Raw genomic sequence first — 20,030 nt, 5'->3', positions numbered from 1 at the left:
GGACCTGTAAATAAGATATATTATAAGATGCCCTAAGAGCTTGGTTCACTGTGGCTAGTAGTGCTGGAATCGAAAAATGCACAAAAGTCAAAGTCAGCATCTGGTAAACTGCCCAATGCTGTCAAGTCAATTGAAGACATGTCAACTGTGGTAGAGGGAGTTGGAGTATCCTTTGATAGAGACAATAGTTCTCGGGCAATAATTCCGATTTCCCGGTATATTCTTTTCGCAAATGCCCAGTGTTCGCTTAGATTTTTCAAAGTGCCCATAGTCAAACGGATCTTCTCGCGGCGTTTGGTCAGTCTTTCGCCGGTGTAGACGTATCGACACGCGGAGAGGTGTGCAATGGTCAACCCGGCAATCATGCAAATGATGAACGGAGAATGAGTCTTGATATTTGTAGGCAATGTCAAAAATTCGTCAATGGTGTCTATCGCTTTGATACATCTAGCAGTGTGGACCTCTCGTTCTATAGTATGGTTGAATTTCAGTTCCTCCGAGGGTGGCAATGGAGCACAATGAGATACAGACTCGATCGCGCTGTAGGTCAGTGCCGAGAGGGGTCGGTGAACTTCGACAAAGTATCTAGAAGGATATTAAAAGGTGAAATCATAGGGAGGAAAGAAAAATACTCACGTGTGCATGATAAACAATGATTTAAACATAATCTCATCAACTGATCCGTCGGCACGGATCAAAGCTCTTTTGGCTGGTGGAAGAAGAGAGTACCACCCCCAGATGCTAGTGTCGGTCCTGGAAGCCATGGCATTGTACTTTTGGGCGCCTAACTTGTATCCTGATGTAATAACCCGATCAATTGCCAATGTGAGACCAATCAGCTCTGTATAGGATGAAAAATTAGTTTCGTCATCTCCAAGGAATTCCCGGTTCTCATAATCTTCCAATGATTTTGGTGGTGGAATAGCCTGATAGGAGAGTTAGTTTTGTTATTTCAGCTGCAAATGAAGAAGAGTTCTTACGCCTTTTTCATACTCATCCTCTTCGCAGGGCAAGTCCATCGTTTTTTCAATACCGCTTGTCCGGAATGGAAATCTGTGCGTGCTCCAGGAAATGTGGGCGTCGTTGATATAGAGCACCCACCAGGTCCGTCGCCAGCTTTCCTCGAGGAGAGGATCCCCGGCTCCATAGATTTTGGTGAATTCCTTTCGGTTCATGCCAAGCGCCATTCCCATGCAAATTGCTTCACCAAGCAATTCAGCCCCGCGGTCCGGCTCGTTACGCCAATAAACGGCGATGGAATAGAGAGTAACAGCCTGGACATCGAATCCGGTGATTGAGGAATTGTTCATACGAATATCAGCTAGTGCATGTTCCACAAGCTGATTCCAACTTTCAGATGGACCTGAACTGTCATAAATTGACCCAATATAGCACATCACCTGAAGGAGAAGCTGGGTTGCCGGTTCGCTGAGACGTTGCTTCAAAGCGCGAAGTGGTAGTACACAGGGGTGAGAGGCATGGAAGAATTTATAATAAAGGCTCAAAAACCGAAAATCTATGCTGGTAGATGTTTCGGTGTCACTATTGGCAGTAATAGACAATGGTGAATAAGGGTTAGATGCCTGTAGGACACTGCCCAACGATGGATTGGTAGAGCTCTCATATAGAGCCGAAGCAGTAGGTATCGAAACAACATTTTTTTTTAAATTCCCATGCCGTCTCGATGGCGGCCAAGTGCATTGCTTCTTCTCCCCAGCGCAGCGTGTGCAGATGGGTTTGCGTCCGTCGCAACGGAGATGCTTGTAGCGACATGGTGCGCATGAAAGTGAATTTCTTGTCGCACGTTTAACTCCTGGGTTGCTGTTTCTGACAGTGCTCTCCATCTATCTGACTTGGTTAGGATTAATTTTGCAAGCACACGTAGTTCAACTATTTCACAGGCCGGCGGGGCCAGCCAATGAAACTCTTCCATTGAATTATTAATAATCAAACTCTACAAAGCATAGACACAAGGTCAGGTGGGTGCGTAAGTGGAACGAAATCAAGCTTATTAGTATGGAATAAAACGATTATTATTTCAAAGTAAGCTTCTCTATGGTTATAGATGGATTATTACCCCTCACATATATAGGCACTAGTTACTCCTAAAATGGGAATATATTTTTCGAGTTGACCAATTAGATTGATCAGTTTTGTGAAAAAGTAACTGCAACTAACAGTCGCTTCATTTCGTTCCAAGATAAAATAAAATCAAAGTATATACTAAGAACATTCGTTGTATTTCTTCAGATTGACACAATACCACTGTCCCGAATAACTTCCATATCAATTGAGCTGGCCCTTTGCCGGGGTCTGATTCGGTATGAAGGGCCTATCGAGCTCGCTGAACGACGATCTTGGTATTATACTCTCTTGGCGGGGCCAATTTCGGGTAGAGTGAAGCCATTATCTCGTCTCCTCTCCAGAGTTCGACGTGGAGAAGACATGAATGTAGCGCTACAACTTCCATACCCATGCCCTAGTAGAGTCGCGCAACCTGCCGTCTGTAATGCTACCATAACTGAGGATTCCGACTCGCTTACCGACTATATGGAAAGAAGGACCACCTTGTTCATGAAGTTACTTGTGTATGCCCCACTACTTCTGTTGCTGCCACTATACGGTGAGTCGGAAGTGGTGAAAGGTGGCTAGGATGTTGAGGATGGGCCCACTCGGGGTCGGGTGAATGCCTGCCGAGGTGGTGATGGCACGCCAGTTTCGGTTACTATTGGATGCTGCAGATTGTGGTCGATGAAAGCTGGGAGAAGGTGAATCCATTCAAGCTTTGGGGCCTGGTTGAGAGGGTGTGGAGGACGGTAGCATTTTCGTATGCATCTTTTTCTGGTTAATAATTGTAGCATATCATCGAGCCGTTTCCACATAAAGTCGAAACTTGGGAATTTCTCTCACCATCGCTGGAGAACGTCGATTAAAGTCAAATTAAAGAAAATAAACAAAATTAGCCCATATTTAGTTGTCATGGATTTTAGCTAATGCATTGCGAAATGATCGTTGCGTTGTCCCGGCTGATGTCAGAGCTGCTGCATGCATTAGTTTTGAAGTTATGGTGGATTTTGTAAACCTTATTTATCGTTTCTTTCTATTTTCTGTGTCGAAACGTGATTCCTTGCATGTTGTAAAATTCACCATGGCTACAAACACAATTTGCATCTAGGATCTCGAGGATGCTGTACGAGTAAAGCTGAACTAAATGACAGCATCATTGTACAGAAAGCAAATTAAGATTCACTAATCAATATATTGAAGGCTATTTTACTGACGGGATGGAGACTGGCACTGCCTATAGAGCTAACAGAGATGCCAGCTTATAGTGAATATAAAATCCACCCACGATTGCTTAGAGATGTCTCGCAGGCCAGCTCCTGCTCAAGGCTGGTTGGAAAGCCCATATCATTCCTCTTGCAATTTCACTATCTGGCATGCAGCGTCTTGCGCACCCTGATGGTGAAGATACCAAAGCCGGTGTGGCCATGGCGTGTCCACGTTTGCGACAACAACGCTGGAGGGTATAAAGCAAGCAAGCTGGAGATAGATAGCTAAATGGTTGGTTATGCCGTCGCTTCTGTTGACGTGCAATACCCCGTGACTAGGAAATGGATACAACCACATGAGGAATGACTTTTGCATGCCGTCTCATTTGAAAATGACCAATTTCGACGATGCGTCAGTGGGACCGCTAGTTCAGTATGTTGTTGGGGCCAACACAACCAAGGATGATGGCAATGAGAACGGTATTTTATTTCATCCATTTAATGCTGATCAGATGACTCGATTACCTGAGATGAAACACTCCCATGTCTTCGTTCTCTAACCAAAATGGAAATCTGATTAAAAGGAACTACAACTGCTGAGGATGTGCAGTTGGCCCTCAGTTCCGCGGCTCATATTGGCATCATTGTCTCTAACAACAGCGGTTGACAGCTTGAATCAGTCCTGACGACTCTTGACTCCCTGCCCGAATGTGTAGAGGGTGCCATTTCTCCGGTTACAGGGAAGAAGAGGTGCGAAGTATGGATTTATGGCGGCATAAGTAAGGGCAGCGACATTTTCAAAACCCTGGCACTGGGCGGCGCTCATGGTTTGAATCCCTTTCTGGGGACTTGCTGTTGATGGCGAAGATGGTGTTTCGAGGGCGGTAACAATCTTGAAGAACAGGTTCCAGCACACCATGTCACTAACTGGTTGTTGGTCGCTGTCACATATCAAGAAATCACATCTAGCCCGGGTGAGGTCTGATAAAGTATTCGCCAAGTTGAGATGTGTATGGGCATACTAATTTATAGATTGATATAAATAAGTGAACACGAAGTGAGTTGTAAGAACTGTCAGGTTCATCAATATAATGGAAGGTGGTAGATTTATAAGGCCTTTTTTGTCCAATAAATTTCATATGATAGTTAGTGAGCAAAATCTATATAGTTCTTATACATAATAAATCACTTGAGATGTTTGCAACTTGTGATATAACCTCAATCTAGCCGAATAAGGAAGTAAGGATCGCCTCAATACAGCATTTGACCTCACCTATTCCACGCGGACTTGGCATTGATGCGACTTGGCCTAAGGATTCAGTAGACAATTTTATCGACCTTGCTACATTGTTTATTTTTCCTTCAAGATTCTGCAGGAATGCTTTAAACACACTTTCATTTATCATAGATTTCTGAAATAGGACGCTATCGCCAGGACGACTAACGGCCTGCTCGGTGCCGGCACCATCTGCCAATACGAACGATATGAGTAGATTAACAGTCCAGGTTAGCCTTAAGAAAATTACACACTCTGAACATTTACATCTTATTTACGAAATTTCTCAGCTTACAAGACATCATCGTATAGAAAAAACCTATTCAGCCACGCCGATCCTAGAATAAATTATCATCAAAACTCACAGTAGCAGCATCAATTATAGAACATTTTCAAACCTTCAAATACTAATAACGTCATGATCATGATCATCGTCTTGTGCAACCCAACCCCGTCGGCTCCAGCCGCCCATCTGGTTTTGGGACAGCAGGTTTCTTCTTTCTGAATGTCACACAGACACTGTTTTCCACCCTGTATTAGTTACACAACAGGCGAGCACTAGTAGTGCTTCCAAAAAGAAACAAGCTATTATGGTCGTAACACGAAAGGAAAGGCAAGGGGTGGTGGAAAGGTGATAGAGGCGAAACTGTGCGAATCAAGTCAAAAAAAAAAAAAAAACACTGACATTGGGGTGCCCGCCCCTTCTCGGTATTACGTCCTAGCTAGCTCTCCTCTCAGAACCATTACAGAGAATAGTAAAAATGCGTATAATGCTTTACCATAAATTTGACTCTTTTCGTAAGGGATGTGGCGAAACTAATCAGGCCCATGACCCTGCATTTGCAGCAACCCGATCACTTGATGTATCTTATAAAAGCCAGCTGGCAGATCGACCAGACTTTCCAATTCGCCCGTCTTATTGCCCAGACATCTTCCATCCGGTCAAAGCCGCGGATGCCAGCATATCATATCTGTCATGGCCACGACCTTTGACCGCCGTTGGCTGACTGACGTTTTTTTTGGCCCCGGAAGACGAGGAATGTGTTTTTTTTCTTCGCCAGTAATCTTTCAGCAAGGAGATTTCTTACTGCTCACGCGCTCAAAAATTGGGACTGAGCTTATGAAAGACCTTTTTCTTGATCTTTTCGCTGCAACACGCCACCAGTTAAGAGGGTCCGTGTCAAACACCCAAAAACGCGGCACTGTCAGAGATGGTTCAGATCATGCAATACAAAAAAAGCCATGACCATGGTTGTAAAGTATCTATTGGTTGTAAGGATACTTTTTGAGTTTCATTGACAGCACTATTTGGAAAAAAGAGGCCGCCGACCGGGGGCAAAAAACCTGTCAAGTATGATGATATGCATGGTGATTGGATGTGTGCAAGGACTGGGATGGTTCGAGTAAGCGTTGCTTGTCGGTTTATTCCGACACTGTTTCTTCTGCATCTACCAGCTGCCATTACTGATGGAGACGGTTTGAGTAGTGCTTACAAGGAGAAAAGATACAGTACAGTGTACATACATGTACGAACATGTATAGACAAATCTACATCTGTATTCTATAGATACGCATATCTGTACTTGCACATGTGAATATAGAGAAGTAGTTAATATACATTTAAGGTGACAAGCCAAGAATTATAATACTTCTGTTTCTCAGACTGGTAGTATCATTGTTTCACCAACAGATCAACGGCTCTCGAGCTAGCGTAGACCCCTGGTTCTGTCAATTTCAAACCACATGGCACCCTGCTCGCCGTTCTGAAACATACAGCTTTGTTTGGTTCAAATGTTAATTCTTGTATCTCATTAACGTACATCTACATACTAGTCAGCCCCTGTAAATCTGTCTTGTTGTTGTTATATCACTTCTGCCGATCTAGGTAGCCGCATTGCATAGCTAGTTACACCATTAATTCTAGATGATGCTTGTCTTAATGCTAAAGTAGCACAACTCGTGCCTGTCCCGGTGTTACATGAAGCCTCAAAAAAAGAAAGAAAAAGAAAAGAAAAGAAAAAAAAGCTCCGTCATCTACAAGAAACTAGTATTGCTTGATCTTAGGAGCAATGTCATGCATATGTAAAATTCCCGAAATACATGACATGAATCCATGCCATGCCATGCCATGTACTTGACAGAAAAAAAAAGAACCACTAATAATATACAAGAAGTGCAAGCACGGATAATATAGTACAGTTTCTTTTTATAAAAAAAAAAGAACAGTATAATTAACCCAAATCATCGACCCAGTGTTTCCAGTCCTGACCGTCAAAATAAATTCACATAATAATTTGAAAAGGAAACTCCCCGGCCCTTGCTGAAAAAAAAATAGATATCCCCAGTTCCTCATAATAATCGTATCGTTAGACAAGTAAATTGCCCAGGGGGTGAACATAAAAAGCAATAGTAAATAAAATAGATAAAGATAAGGGGGAGAAAAACATGGCTATTTTTCGTTTTTACCAAAAAAAAAAAAAAAGACAAAAGGAAACAGTAAAAAACTCCATTGCCAAATCCAGCCCTACAGATAATCACAACAGTGGTTCGTCCTGTCGATGAGGGGAGAAAATTTCATCAAATTGGCCCAAAATTTGGACCCTAGTTTTCTTTTTGCGGTGCAGATAATTCAAGCACGTAGACTGTTCTGCACAGGATCAAAGCGCGGATAAGACCCAGCACCAGCCCGCGCAGCTGAGCTATCATGCGTAAGAGGAGCAAGCTGACGCTTCAAATACTGCTGTTGCTGTCCATCGTCCTTTTCGCTTTGGTAGCTGGCCACCATCGGATCAAATATATCTTCGAATGCTCGAGGAACATCTTCTTGGCTGTGCGAGTGAGAATTGAGGTCTAAGCACATATGGCTCTGGTTGCTTAGTGTGCTTGACGACTTTTTACGCCCGTCGTGATAGTGGCTGGTGGAGAGCCCGTCGGTGGAATCGGTGCCCTCCATGGGTTCACTAAAGACTAGGTCAAATGGGGATAGAGATGAGGACGATGACATTAGAGGGCTCATTCCGTCGGGGGAATGGCCGCCAACCGAGTCAATTCGACGCTGGCGATGGTGTGATGTTGTTGACGACGCTGTTGTCCCGTTCCCAGCGGTGTAGTGAGAATCACCACGCCGGGAATCATACGGCATAAAGGGTGTTTGCGCATACGACTGCTGTCTCATAGGGTTCTGCGGTGGTAACAGGGTTTGCCCGGGGTCACCACCCGAACCACCACCGCTATCCCCCATACTAGCCGAGCTATCTCGACGGCTGTCTTTGTAATGTCCAGGCGATCTTCCACGCACCACCATTTCATCGGAATGTTTGGTTGCGATTAGCACCCATTTCTCCGTGTTTTTACTAACGTTAGCCCACAGCTCCACTACAAGATTGTAGTATTGCTGCTGGGCCCTGCGTTTGCCGTTGTTCGCTGTTGCCTTTTGGAACTGGATGCGCTCGAATGTATGTTGCATGGGTGGCTGTGTATTCAGAGGCATGGCATATTGCGAGTTACAATCAAACGGCATACTTCCTGTAGATTGTGGTATCCCAAACACCGAGCCCGATGGTCCGGCATTCGAACTCAGCACATTAGGGCAATGAGGTTGAAGGATAATCCTATCTGGCTTTTTCTCAGATTGTTTATCTCTTTTAGGCGAGTGCTGAACTAGCTCGCGAATATCGTTATCTGACCCACTGACAACGGCAGAAATCGACATGGCGAAGTCTCTGATCCGTTCATGGTGCTGACCGGGCCCTTGCTGGGTGTAGTATGTCGAGTTGGGATCCCAGGGCTGCATGTTAAAGAAGCAAGTGACGGAGAAATAGTTGCGGCGGTAACACGTCCATTTTTCTTCAACCTGAAAGAATCCCTTGTGGATTTTTGCTTGAATGCTAAGCTGAACCGGCTGGGAACTGTCGTTGATCACCTGGTGATGCATGGTAGTTTCGCGAAACGGCGGAGCCTCTGGCTGCGTCGAAGGGTAAGAATGGCCATAGCTGGAGGTACTGTACATCGAGTTTGACGACTCGAGCGGGGTTCCAAGGCTTGAGGGCATGCTGGAGTTGTAGGGATAATGAGACATGTTGTTGACGCCGGCAGGTGACTGATAGGGCCGGCTGCTTAGGGCATATGCCTCGGGGTAGTTGTCCCTGCCGATGACAGTGGTTCCATTCGAAATCGGCGTTCCATGCCCACCAAGTGGCCGTGAGAGGTCTGCAGATGGCAGCCTATTTCAAACGCAAACGATTAACTTTGCAAATTCGCAAAACCAGGTTTGGGGAAGGTACATACAGAGCAGGGATCCTAGGGTTGGACTGGTACCCAGGCATTCTGTCGTTCCAAGAAAATGACGGCTGCGAATAAATAGACGAAGGCGTAGGGATGATTGTTTCGGGTAGTGTCACGTCGCTCGTGTATCCCGGATGGTATGACCCTGTAGAGCTGGTGGCTCCGCTCATGAGAAGCCCCGAATTTGGAGGGAACCTGTTGATCGAGAAATCCCGTCAGAAAAAGAGGTGTATTTAGGTATGAAAGTGTGAAAAAAGGTTCCGTGTTGTAGTTGGGAGGGGAAAAGTAGATGATATTTGCATGGGCAAGGTAATCACAACGACGTCCGGAGAAGCTCAAGAATAAGGAGAATTGCAGAATGATAAAATACAATGTGCGAAAGAGGGAAAAAAGACAGAAAAAACCAGTCAAATCTGCAAGCCTGCAGATTTCCACAAGCCACGCAAGGCCGGACGCATAAGCACGAGGTTTGCAGGGTACAAAGCAACAAACAACTTACGGAGCATCCTGCAGCCCAGAGCCCGGCGAGCTGCTGTATGGCAGGCCGGTAGCAGAAGTCGACGCGCCCTGGTGAGAAAACTGGTGGCCAAGGACGTCGATCCGACGACTATGGCCTTCTTCTTCGGTCGGAAAGGTGGCTGGGGACGAGAACTGCCGCTGGTGACCAATACAATCGGTCTCCGAGGACGAGGGGGGGTAGTCTAGATGGAAAGGCTGACTTTGCAACAAAGCTGAGGCGCAAAGAAACAATGGGTTGTTAGCCTTGCGAATGTAGTAGATAAATAATGGCAGAGAATCAGACGCAGCGGCACGTTTAAAACAAGAAGAAAAAGAAAATAGAGAAACCTCTATTTACCGACAGAGGATCTCGCGGCGCAGCAGAGCGGCAGGCCAAACGAAGACCGACAGAAACAGGAAGACAGAGAGCAGCGATGTTGGTCCCATTTGAAGTCGGCGTCAAGGTATGGGTCCTTTGTGTGACCAGCAATAAAAAGTACACCGGACTCGCCATCTTGCAGCCGCCCTCGACAGGGGTCCAACCAGCGCCGAAAAAAAAAAAAAAAAAAAGGTGGGCGGCGCAAACGCACGCAGAACGTCCAGAATGACCTTCCAATCACATTTTGCTAGGCCGAGTGAAAAAAAACAAATAAAACCGAACAAAAACAGGCAAATACAGGGCAAGTAAAAATCGGAAAATCGGAAAATCAAGCTTACTATGCATCGGGTTTGAATCCGCCTGGGAGGGCTTTCTTGATTGTATGAATGGTGTTTGTGTGGGCTTTAGTAAGTAAATGACGGCCAAAAAAGATCCTCTTGATTGAGGTGTATTGTTTGTAGCTAGCGAATAGGTTGGTCTTGGTTCATGGAGGTCCCAGTCAGTGTCTGGTGTGCTATAGGAGTCGGTTGGCAAGCGACGACAGTGCAGGGATTTCAGGTTCGTATAATAATACACCTGAGATGAAGCCCGAGGACGGTGCCTATAGTAGAGCTGCCCGGTCTCGTTAGCAGTATCCTCAAGGTAGAAGAGACAAGTGAGAATCATCTTGCTGTGTAAAACACCGGACATTGATCGCAATGATCAGAGCCCGCTTTTTAAGACGCATGTTGACATGAGAGAAAAAGGGAGAGGGAAAAACTGAGGAAGAAGGAATCACAGATGACAGGGGCAGAACAAACACAGCACTCGTAGATGATCACTATGATGTCAGTGTTGATCAAATAGACAATCAAACATTTCTCCGAGCGGGTTTGAAACCGATCCAGCAACTTCCCGTGCCTCGAGAGCACTAAGCAGTGCCATGATGGTGGTTCCAGAAATGTATTCGCGATCAGATGAATCAACCCTAAGATGAAATACCCTAGGGACCGGAAAGAAGAGAAGAGGTGAAGGAAACAAACAGTATATCCAAAATAACAAGTCAAGAAGACACAGCAACGATAATAACTAAAAAGGGCTAGGACTTGTGAGATAGATATATAATAAATCCGTACCAGTGATTGCAAATAAGCAATTCGTAATGTGACAGTCTTCCTCCGAAGACTTGTGTCCAGGGACTTTTAGTTAACCAGACTTGTACTCCGGGGCTGACAGACACACAAACGTCGCTAGAAAAGATTTCACGATGTTACTTGTGTGATGGTCTTGTTTCACAAGAGCTGGCAAGGACGAGTGAAAACGGGGGTTTAAGAAGTAAGCAGCAAGTAAGTTGGAAGTGTCAGCAAAGCTGCTGACTATTGTGCGAGGTGAGTGTTCGTTAATTGGGCAGCGCCCAATGTACCTGCTGATGCAAAACCAAGAAAGTTCCCCAAGAGGATGAGTTTTCTTAAAAGAATGAGGCAGAGAGTGTGTGAAAAAAAAAAAAAAAGAAGAAGTGATGCTCCCTAAGACAACCACCGGAGGGACTTTGAGGACTGATATCTGTTTCTAACCCTGGTAAAAGCAATGATTGCTAGCTCGACCGTTGGGCCCATGTCCTGGGAACAATCTTGTCTAGTAGTCTCCTGAACCCAGTCCAACCATACTACGAGACCAGGCATTGACCACACATGTATTTTAAATGTACTCTGCATGTCAGGAAAACCTAAACCAATGCGTTACCCTGGGTCCGCACGCGCGCACGCACCACCCTTGATCGTTTTTTTCTCCACACCAATGAAGAAAGATAGTACATCCTAGACAAAATTCAACACCAATGGGGATTTACTAATGCGGACTAGACCGTTGTGGTTGAGGAGAAGTATACTGGGCCTGGCGGCCCTGGCCGGCTTGTTTTTCCCTCTTTTTTTGTTTTCTTTTTTTTCCCATGTCCTTTTTCGTGCAATGGAGAGCCACAGGCGCGGGCTGCATATCAGCTGCCAAAGACGCGCCAAAAGTGTAAGGCACACAACAAGTAGGCTGTAAAGACCCGCAGCCGAAACACCTAACCCAAGGTGGAAGGTTCGTTGGCTTTCGAGAATGCCTGTACCCAGCCAGAACTTGCGTTCGGCCACGGACCGAAAAAAGACAAGGGACTCTAAACGGCTGAACTATAGTCCCGGATCAATAGATCAATAGCCAGATGCGTTGTGAATCATAATTCGGCTGCTGCAGGAACATTTCTGAATCACTAAAAAAGAAAGTGAGCCAATGAGAGACAGAAAACGCAAGAAAGCAAAAGAGTTTTTGGAAAGAACAAATTTACTTCGCTGTGGCATCAATTCCTTGCAAATGCCCTTTCAGGCAGATGTATGTTCGGAAACGGATGCTCTGCGTAGGCGCCATGACATTCCTATTGGCGCTAAAGCAGTCATCCGAATGATGGAGGTGAATATTCTGGGGCCCGCCGCGTGATCGTCAAGAATGCCGAGCCAGTGATGTGCAGATAGACGTCAGAGCTTTAAAAAAAGACAGAAAAGGTGGGTGAGGGCGAGCCAAGTCCGACGGAACAGAGCGGCCAGCGAGCCAGTAAATGCCAAAATAGGCAAGTATACATATGCGGTGGCGTTTTTCTCTCACCGATCACGCAGAAGGTTAAAATTAAGCTGACCGACCGGGGGGTTGGGTGTGATTGTTCCGCTTTATCGGATAGACAGGGTTTCTGAGAGGAGCCCATTTAATTCCAGATCTGCTGTCACTAGTCATGCCAGATTTATCACTGATGTGATGTTTCATCCTCGCTCTAGCGTTGAAGCTTAACAGAACAGGCAAACACAGCCTTATGGGGATAAGTGTGTCCAAAGGCGCTCCGGGCCGACAGGACAGTCTTTACCTAGAACGGGAAATGGAGGGACGGGCGCCAATCCGAATCAGAGACAATAACAGTTAAAAGAAAAAAAGTAAAAAACAAAGCCTCGGCGGGAGCTCTCCGGGCGGTCGTTCCAATAGGAAGCAAGACTAGAGACAATCAACAACTTCCCCAAGCGGCCTGGTATGCTCACTAGTGAAGGCTGGAAGGCTGTCCTGGGCGAGTTGTCAGCGAGAAGCTCGCGGGCTTGTGGGTCCTTCCGAGCCGGTTTATTTCAAATTGCCAGAGATTAGTCGAGCGAGGGCTAGAGGGCTAGATCCAGGGCCGTTTGTGTGTGGCTGGCCCGTATGCATTCTGATCATGATGCCTGCAAATGCGTGGAGTCTTAGGTTGCGGCTACTAGCAGCAGACGGGCTGACGCTTGACAGGCCCGGGCGGCAAGAGTTTGTCACAATAATGGCCTCTTCATTGCAGGGGTCCGATCAAGACGAGCAGAGCCGTCGAACCAACGATGATGGGGGTGGCGCTGGGAGCTGATGATCAAAGACAGGCGATGATCACATCTTAGCGAGGGTGAAGGGTGAAGGGTGAAGGGGCCGGAAGGAAACAGAGATCAGTCGGTAGCCGGATAGATAGACCCGTGACCGTACTGTCGCAAACCGTACGGTACCCCCCCGCAGTGCGTGCTGACCGGGAGTTTTTTCTGTATGTTACCGCTGCATACGCCGTCCTGGGTAGCCGCCGGTTGGGAATAAGGACTAAGATGAGGCTAGTCCACAAATGGACTAGCGTCCGAGCCGATCACAGACGGGGCGATCGACGATCTTCCAACACACTATTAATATTTAATTGCATCGACACAATACTACAACAGCATTGGACTTATTCCCGGTGGTACGCGGGGTCCGCTGTACCTTGTCGGGGCCATGATGTCGACGATTTGATATCTCAATCTCGTATTTCGTATACAGCACCCTCGTACAGCACGTGCCCCTCCGAGTTGTTTGCTCCAAACGCGTCGGGAGCAGGGATCTAGTTAGGACGCGTCAGTCTTGGACAGGGTACCCTACATGTATCGGTCTACCAATAATGACAAATAATGACAATACCATGCGCGTATTTTTACCGTCTGATTATCGCCGAGTAGGTAGTTAATTAACCACCGTCGATTATGGTTAATAACGTACCGTCTCTCCCAGGCAAGATCGGAGATTGCATATCTACCACTGATCAGGCTATCCGGACAGCCATACCTTTTCGCGGGGGAAACGGAACGATCTACAAAAAAGAAAAAAGAAAAAAATAGGTCCAAGCGTGTTTGGCCTTCATTGTTGCTGTTAAGTATTTGTATTAATATCGCAAGTGTCTATTCTTGGTGCATTGACTGCCATTGCCCAGAGTAAGTGCCTATTCCGGATAGTACAGGGCAATAATGCACGGGGCATTCCCGTCTCCATTCAGCACGATGACATGTACGGGTGTGAGCAGGGAGGTTGTCTCTCTTTTTTTTTATTTCTTTTTTTTATTTCTTTTTTTAATTTCTTGGTTTTTGAAGACGTAATAATGGCTAGGTCTAGGATATCCGATATGTACTTATCCACCAGTGGACGCCCGGGCATACATGTACGTACCCATGTCGAGATCCCGTCCATTCCAATGACGCATCGGAGGCCATGGTACATAACATGGCCATGTAACTATCAACAAAAAAAGGCCTTGTCTGACAAGCCCATGTCTTGCCACGAGTTCCTGGCGGTACATTCTCAACCAGTCAAACCAAAGTTTTCTTTGTCACACGAATAGTATATCAACGAGGCTTGGCAGACAACGGCAACAACAACAATGACAATGACAATGACAGAAACCAAAACTGGAAAAGGGCATCCGGACAGAAGGGAGGCTACTGAAAGAAAAGGAAAAAAGACAGTCCATCCGTCCGGTTTGATTGCCTTCCTCTTTTTTTTTTTGCCTTTTCTTTCTTGAACAAAGCAGCCAACCCTCTTTTCCACCGAACAAGAGAAAAAAAAAAAAGAGACGAGGCGTTATTTTCGAAGCAAGCGACTAAATTTCTTGCCCGTCGACATCAAAAGCAACGCAACGCAATGATACGCCACTGCAACACATCCCAGTGCACACTGCATTCATCAACATTCTAATCTGGCCTGTCCACGACCTCCGGAGGCCCGACCCCGTGGTTGGATCAATTTACATCATGTATCTGCCGGTAGTAACTAACGGTGACAGAAAACCCCGAACGTTCACTGGTTTTGAGTCAAGTCAAAGAGGGAAGTTCATCAAAGGGTGGAGAGCTGGAAAACAAAAAATAGACAGGAGGTCCAGCCTCAATCTGCAGTGCAGCTGCATGTTATGCATGAAGCCTTTGAGAGCCCGAAAGTGCGGTGAGAGTGACGCAGCAGATTTTCGTTGCAGCCTGCAGCCTAGCTCAGCAGTAGCAGCAGCAGCAGCCAAAAAAAATATGGTCTTAAGCGTTCTAGACACACACAAAAAAAGGTGTTGGATGTTCTACTCATTCCCAAAGGAGACATCTGTAGCAAACAAGGCGCAAGTTTTGATGTCCTTGACACCCTTACATCCTTGACCTCCGGCCCTGCGCACACACATGTCTCCGCGGACCCTGTCTACAATTGAAACCTGCAGCCGAAAAACAAAAAAACCAGACATGACCACCTGGTTACCCTGAAGTAGTCACACACAACCCTCACACAAAAAGGCGGCAAAAGAAAAGAAAATTAAAGGGCATGCAGAACCAAGTATGCACGCTGAGCGTTTCCGGTGTGTAACGAAGCTAAAAAAAAAACCACATTGGATTATTATTCTTACAAGTCAAACCTTAACCAGTAGGTAGCTGTAACGGTTCCAGGTCAAAAAAAGTTAAAAATTTGTTAGACAGACAAGTAGTTCGAACCGGAAATTAAGGAAGGATTCCATTTTAGCTTTTCATGACATCGGAACATTGAGGCTTGCCTCGGTTTTCCTTTTTCTGTGTCACAGTACTAAGGAGTAAAAGGGGGAGGGGTGGTGACACATTCTTACTTATTCTGGACAATGACGGGGCCTTGATATGGCGTGGCTAAAATTAATGATCCTACCCCTGAAAGGGCTCTACTACAGTACTACTGCCATTGACGATAATTAACACTCTCCCAGAATACCCATGCCCAAGTCAAACCTACGATGTCATCTACTAGACATGTTTGCACTCAGTAAAGTGAAAAGGTCATTATCTAAAAGTCGATATAAGAAATAAAAAGGTCGTCCGTCATACAATACAAACAATCCTTGCATGTCCGCGAAATAGATACTACCAACAGGCAACAGAAAACGAGCCTAGCATTGCCAAGCCAAGCACAAGAAGAAACTCGTAAAAACCCAAACCATATCAACTTTTTCTTTTGCGTTCTTGTCCCATAATCTAAGTAGCTCGCTTGGCAAACTCGACGCGAAGGATAAGATGGCGGTAACCAACTGCAGTGAAATTAGCATACTCTCTTTCTGTTTCGATCGGGAAAAAAAGAAAAAAAAAAGGAAACTTACATCCGTCCACTTTCTCGCACGCACTAGCAGCATCGCTGCGGTCGGCAAAGCTGATAAATGCAAATCCCTTGGCTCTCTGTGTCTCCCTATCGCGGGCAAGGAAGACTCGAGTAACGCGGCCAAACCGTTCAAAGAGGTCTCGGAGTTCCTGCTCCTCAGCCAGCTCGGAAACCTAAACTTGTTAGACACACACGCACAGAGAGCGAGAAAAAAAGAGAGGACTCACATTCGTAACCCTAAGCGTGGCCAAATCATCCCGCTCGTACTTGCTACCGCTACCACCAGAAGCAGCCACCGCGGCAGCAGCAGTGCCCTTGCGCAGATGAGGAGGAACGTAACTACCACCAATATTCGCCAGACCGCCAGCCGAAGGCTCTTCATCATCCAAGCCCGCACCGGCACCTGTCGGCTCGTCGACGGGGGCCATGGTATCCTTGAACGGACAACGGGCTGTGAAATGCTCTCCCTGACAGATACGGCACTTGACTTTCTTATCCTTGAGCTGATCCTTAATACCACCCTTTTCGCCTTCCTTCTCGGCCTCCTTGGCATGTGTCTTCCAGTTCACGCTCGGTCGGAAGATGATGTTCTCTCCCACAGAGGTCGTGTCAAACGAAGGCCCTGGGACATGGCCCTTTTCGAGTCCGAATTTCGCCCATGATCGTCGGTCGGCCACGGCCGGGTTGACGTGCTCCTTGACCACTGTCGTGCGGATCCGTCGCGTCACTTTGACTTTTTTGCCATCGTCGTTGAATCGGTAGGAGACAATCGTCTTGGTGCCGTCCTTGTTGGTCGTCACTTGCTGTGCGGGGAGCGCGGAGGGGTCGTCAAACTCCTCGTCGTCGGCCCAGTCGGCGCGGCTAGATATATTCATTAGATTTTGCGGCTGGTGCTATTTTCAAAAGTAAACTCACTTTTCTAGTTTCGACATCTTGCTGTGGTGTTGTGGTCTGTCTCCGTATCGGGATCAAATTTCTCGAAGTCTGCGGAGGCGTTGTGGATTTCTTGCTGATAGCCCGAGTGGCGCGGACCCGAGCTGTGGCGGACGCGACCTAGCGAGTGTCACGTGATTATGTCTATAGATAATAGATTTGAAGCCTGAAGAAAAAGGTATAAAATAACCATACAATGCAATCGTCTTTTTATGTTTCAGTATTATTATTCTGGAGAATGGCTTGTAGACATAAATTAATCTCTTATTACAAATGCTAGTAAATACAAAATACACCCCATATATTCCTTTATATACCCAGTCCCTCTAAATCAATCACCGACCAAAAATCTTCATCTCAATCGGGCGAGTAATGAGATAGCTCGTGGCGGCAAAGGCAAAGGCTAATTCGAAGCCAACATCGCCGCCAAAGGGAGCCTCGCCGGCGTGAAGGGCGATTGGCCCAACGAACCATGTCTGGCTCATTCCCGTAATCATGCCGGCAATGCCACAGCAGAATGCGAAAATAGCAGCAATTCCGGGGGGCAAGAGGTCCCGCCGGTCATAGTTTTCGGCCTTGTAACCACTGAAACCTCGCTTGAACACAAAGTGGTCGGTGAGCGCGATTCCTTCGTAGATGGCCAGCCAGTACCCAATAAAGTTCATGAAATTCTCCAGTACCGTCTCAAAGTGGCTGTAACCAGGGATGGCGATGGCAATTGAGACACCGGTGGCGATGATAGTGTAGACGAAACGGGGCACTTTGCGAGTCCAACGCGCCAGGACCAAGAGAGTAAGCGAAACCGAGTAGATATTGGGACAGTTGTTCGCAATGATCGACAATGCCAAGATGACGACGCAGAACTTTCCAAACCCACCGAGAGGGTCAAAGAGGACAGCCCCCAAGAGACCACCGTTTCCAGAGGCTGCATAGCCATCCGCGTACTTGTTGACACCGCCGTTGATCGTGGTAGCAGTCATTATGGCAACACCAAGCATCTCACAGAAGAGCAGAGGAAAGATCAGACCAAGCATAGTAGAGAAGAAAATCTTGGTCCGGCTGCGGTTCGAAGGTTGGTAAACGGTATAGTCGGCAGCGTAGCTGGTCCAACCAGTGGCAAAGCCATATACCGTTGATCCAAAAGAAAGAATACCACCCAGTTCGGAGGTACCGACACCCATGGGGACGTTCATAAAGGCGCCAGAGTGAGCAAACACGCCCAACACGATCAAGAAGACGATGAAAGTCGGAATGCCGCTCCAAAGCTCATACGTATGCACAACCTTGTAACCAAAGAATGTAACCGCCATGGTGCAGAGCGAAATGATGATAATACCGGCATATCCGGGGACATCGGTATTGACTGCGCTAAGCAATTGGGCACCGACGATCATGTTGGCAGACGACCAGCCAATACAAGCTAGGATATTGAAAATTGCAACTTGAAAAAAAATCAGCGTCAGCGCGTTGTCTTCAACCCATGGTATAGGCATGTGGTCATACTCAGTTTCACCCCCCACCAGCCGAACCAGAAGCGAGAAACGACCATTTGACGAAGACCAAATTGGGCACCGAAGATGGAGAAAAAACAGACGGTCGAGGCACCCAGGAAGTTGAAGAACAGGACCGTCAAGATACCGTCGACGAAACCGACAAAGAAGAGCGATTGTCCGAGGACACCAATTGCGAAGGAGGCGACGACCATGTTGGCAGAGAACCACTGCAAGCCGTTAGCATCCAATTGGTCCAACAAAAAGAAAAAGAAATGCACAACGCACCATACTGCCAACGTTCAAATACGAAGTGTCGGTCCGCTCATCGTCGGGCACGCGCTCGATACCTCGCTGCTCGACATGCAGCTTTCCAGCGAAACGCTGCAGCTTGGCATAGACAGAATCGCCATACTCGAAGCTCTCGCCCGCGACAGCTCCAGTGTTGTCTTCGTAGAGAGTGTTGGTCACGCCGGCGTGCTTCTCCACGTCGAGACCATCGCTACTAACCATGGTGGCGAAGGTCAATTTAAAAAAGCAGAATCCGGTCGCAAAACGAAGCAGTGATTCAAGACTGGGGGGGGGGGGGGGGGGGGGGGTTTATTCAAAACCAAGGCGCATGCTGCCGACAATTGGCCTTCCTGGATGGAGGTTGAAATGATGGAGTCGCCGGACAGGACGCGCCTTATAATAATAAGAGCATGCGCGCACAAGAAATTTCATCCGATATCTACAGCGCCCCACGAGGAAGGAAGTTCCCTATCAGCAGGCGCGATCTGGTTGGCGTGAGACGTGACATCGCCGGTGGGGTCTGCTCGCGTGGGCAGCACGATCCAGCCAATCACGGATACATATGCGGTGGGGCACTGATAAGCAGGCCCAAATCAGAAGCTGCAGTCCCTGTTTGGGAGATAACAACGGCCATGAATCGCATCGGCCGCTCCCGCCCCTGAACCGATACGATAGTATTCAAGATCAATATGAATAACAATACTTACCAACTTGCCAGCTATGCGATGCCATGCGATATGTGAATATCATGTTCTCCCAGCCTTCTGGACTTTCCTGCTATAAATCCCGACGCTAGTGTGGTGGCGGTGGTCAATGCATCCACTCTCGGAACCAATGCCGTTCGTTTCAAGTAATCTCTTATGGTATATCATTATTAACTAACTACGGAGACTCCGAACTGTGTGTACACGGTTGTTTGAGTGTTTTGTCCTCCGCGGCACGTGATCCCCAGCCCTGAGCCCTGAGCCGTCCAGCGCAAATTTCCTTTTTGGGACACTATACATAGCATTGCCGTTTCGGGTAATTACTTACTACCTTGCCTCGGCAAGTCAATAATGTTGATTAATAAAGTCTCGTCCACGCGATCGACTATGTTTTGTAAAATTAGCAACTACATATAGAGTATTCCAAATATCTCTGATCTCAATCGATAAGATCGATCAGATCTCGAACACATCACAGCTGATTCGCCAATCACTGACCCG

General features: G+C 46.9%; 3 protein-coding genes across 3 annotated transcripts; all 3 read right to left on the bottom strand.

Moving 5' to 3' along the window:
- Positions 1-32: 32 nt before the first annotated feature.
- Positions 33-1,310, bottom strand: TRUGW13939_01890 (uncharacterized protein; the record flags this gene model as incomplete). Its single annotated transcript, XM_035485087.1, has 3 exons — positions 33-585; positions 637-926; positions 981-1,310. 3 exons carry the CDS (start codon positions 1,308-1,310, stop codon positions 33-35), a joined length of 1,173 nt encoding a protein of 390 aa, XP_035340980.1.
- A 5,867-nt stretch (positions 1,311-7,177) lies between these two features.
- TRUGW13939_01889 (uncharacterized protein) lies at positions 7,178-11,397 on the bottom strand (the record flags this gene model as incomplete). Its single annotated transcript, XM_035485086.1, has 4 exons — positions 7,178-8,771; positions 8,836-9,027; positions 9,332-9,489; positions 11,263-11,397. Coding segments are annotated over 4 exons (2,079 nt in total), but the record flags the coding sequence as incomplete, so codon positions are not given.
- A 4,593-nt stretch (positions 11,398-15,990) lies between these two features.
- Positions 15,991-19,047, bottom strand: TRUGW13939_01888 (uncharacterized protein; the record flags this gene model as incomplete). Its single annotated transcript, XM_035485085.1, has 6 exons — positions 15,991-16,284; positions 16,339-17,004; positions 17,240-17,250; positions 17,388-18,485; positions 18,548-18,764; positions 18,823-19,047. The coding sequence occupies 6 exons, from the start codon at positions 19,045-19,047 to the stop codon at positions 15,991-15,993; spliced, it is 2,511 nt and encodes an 836-aa protein (XP_035340978.1).
- Between the last annotated feature and the right edge of the window lie 983 nt (positions 19,048-20,030).

Source organism: Talaromyces rugulosus, chromosome I, assembly GCF_013368755.1.
Source record: "Talaromyces rugulosus chromosome I, complete sequence".
Lineage (NCBI taxonomy): Eukaryota > Fungi > Ascomycota > Eurotiomycetes > Eurotiales > Trichocomaceae > Talaromyces > Talaromyces rugulosus.
The sequence above is the reverse complement of the archived record's forward strand: the minus strand, read 5'-3'. Positions and strand labels throughout refer to the sequence as shown.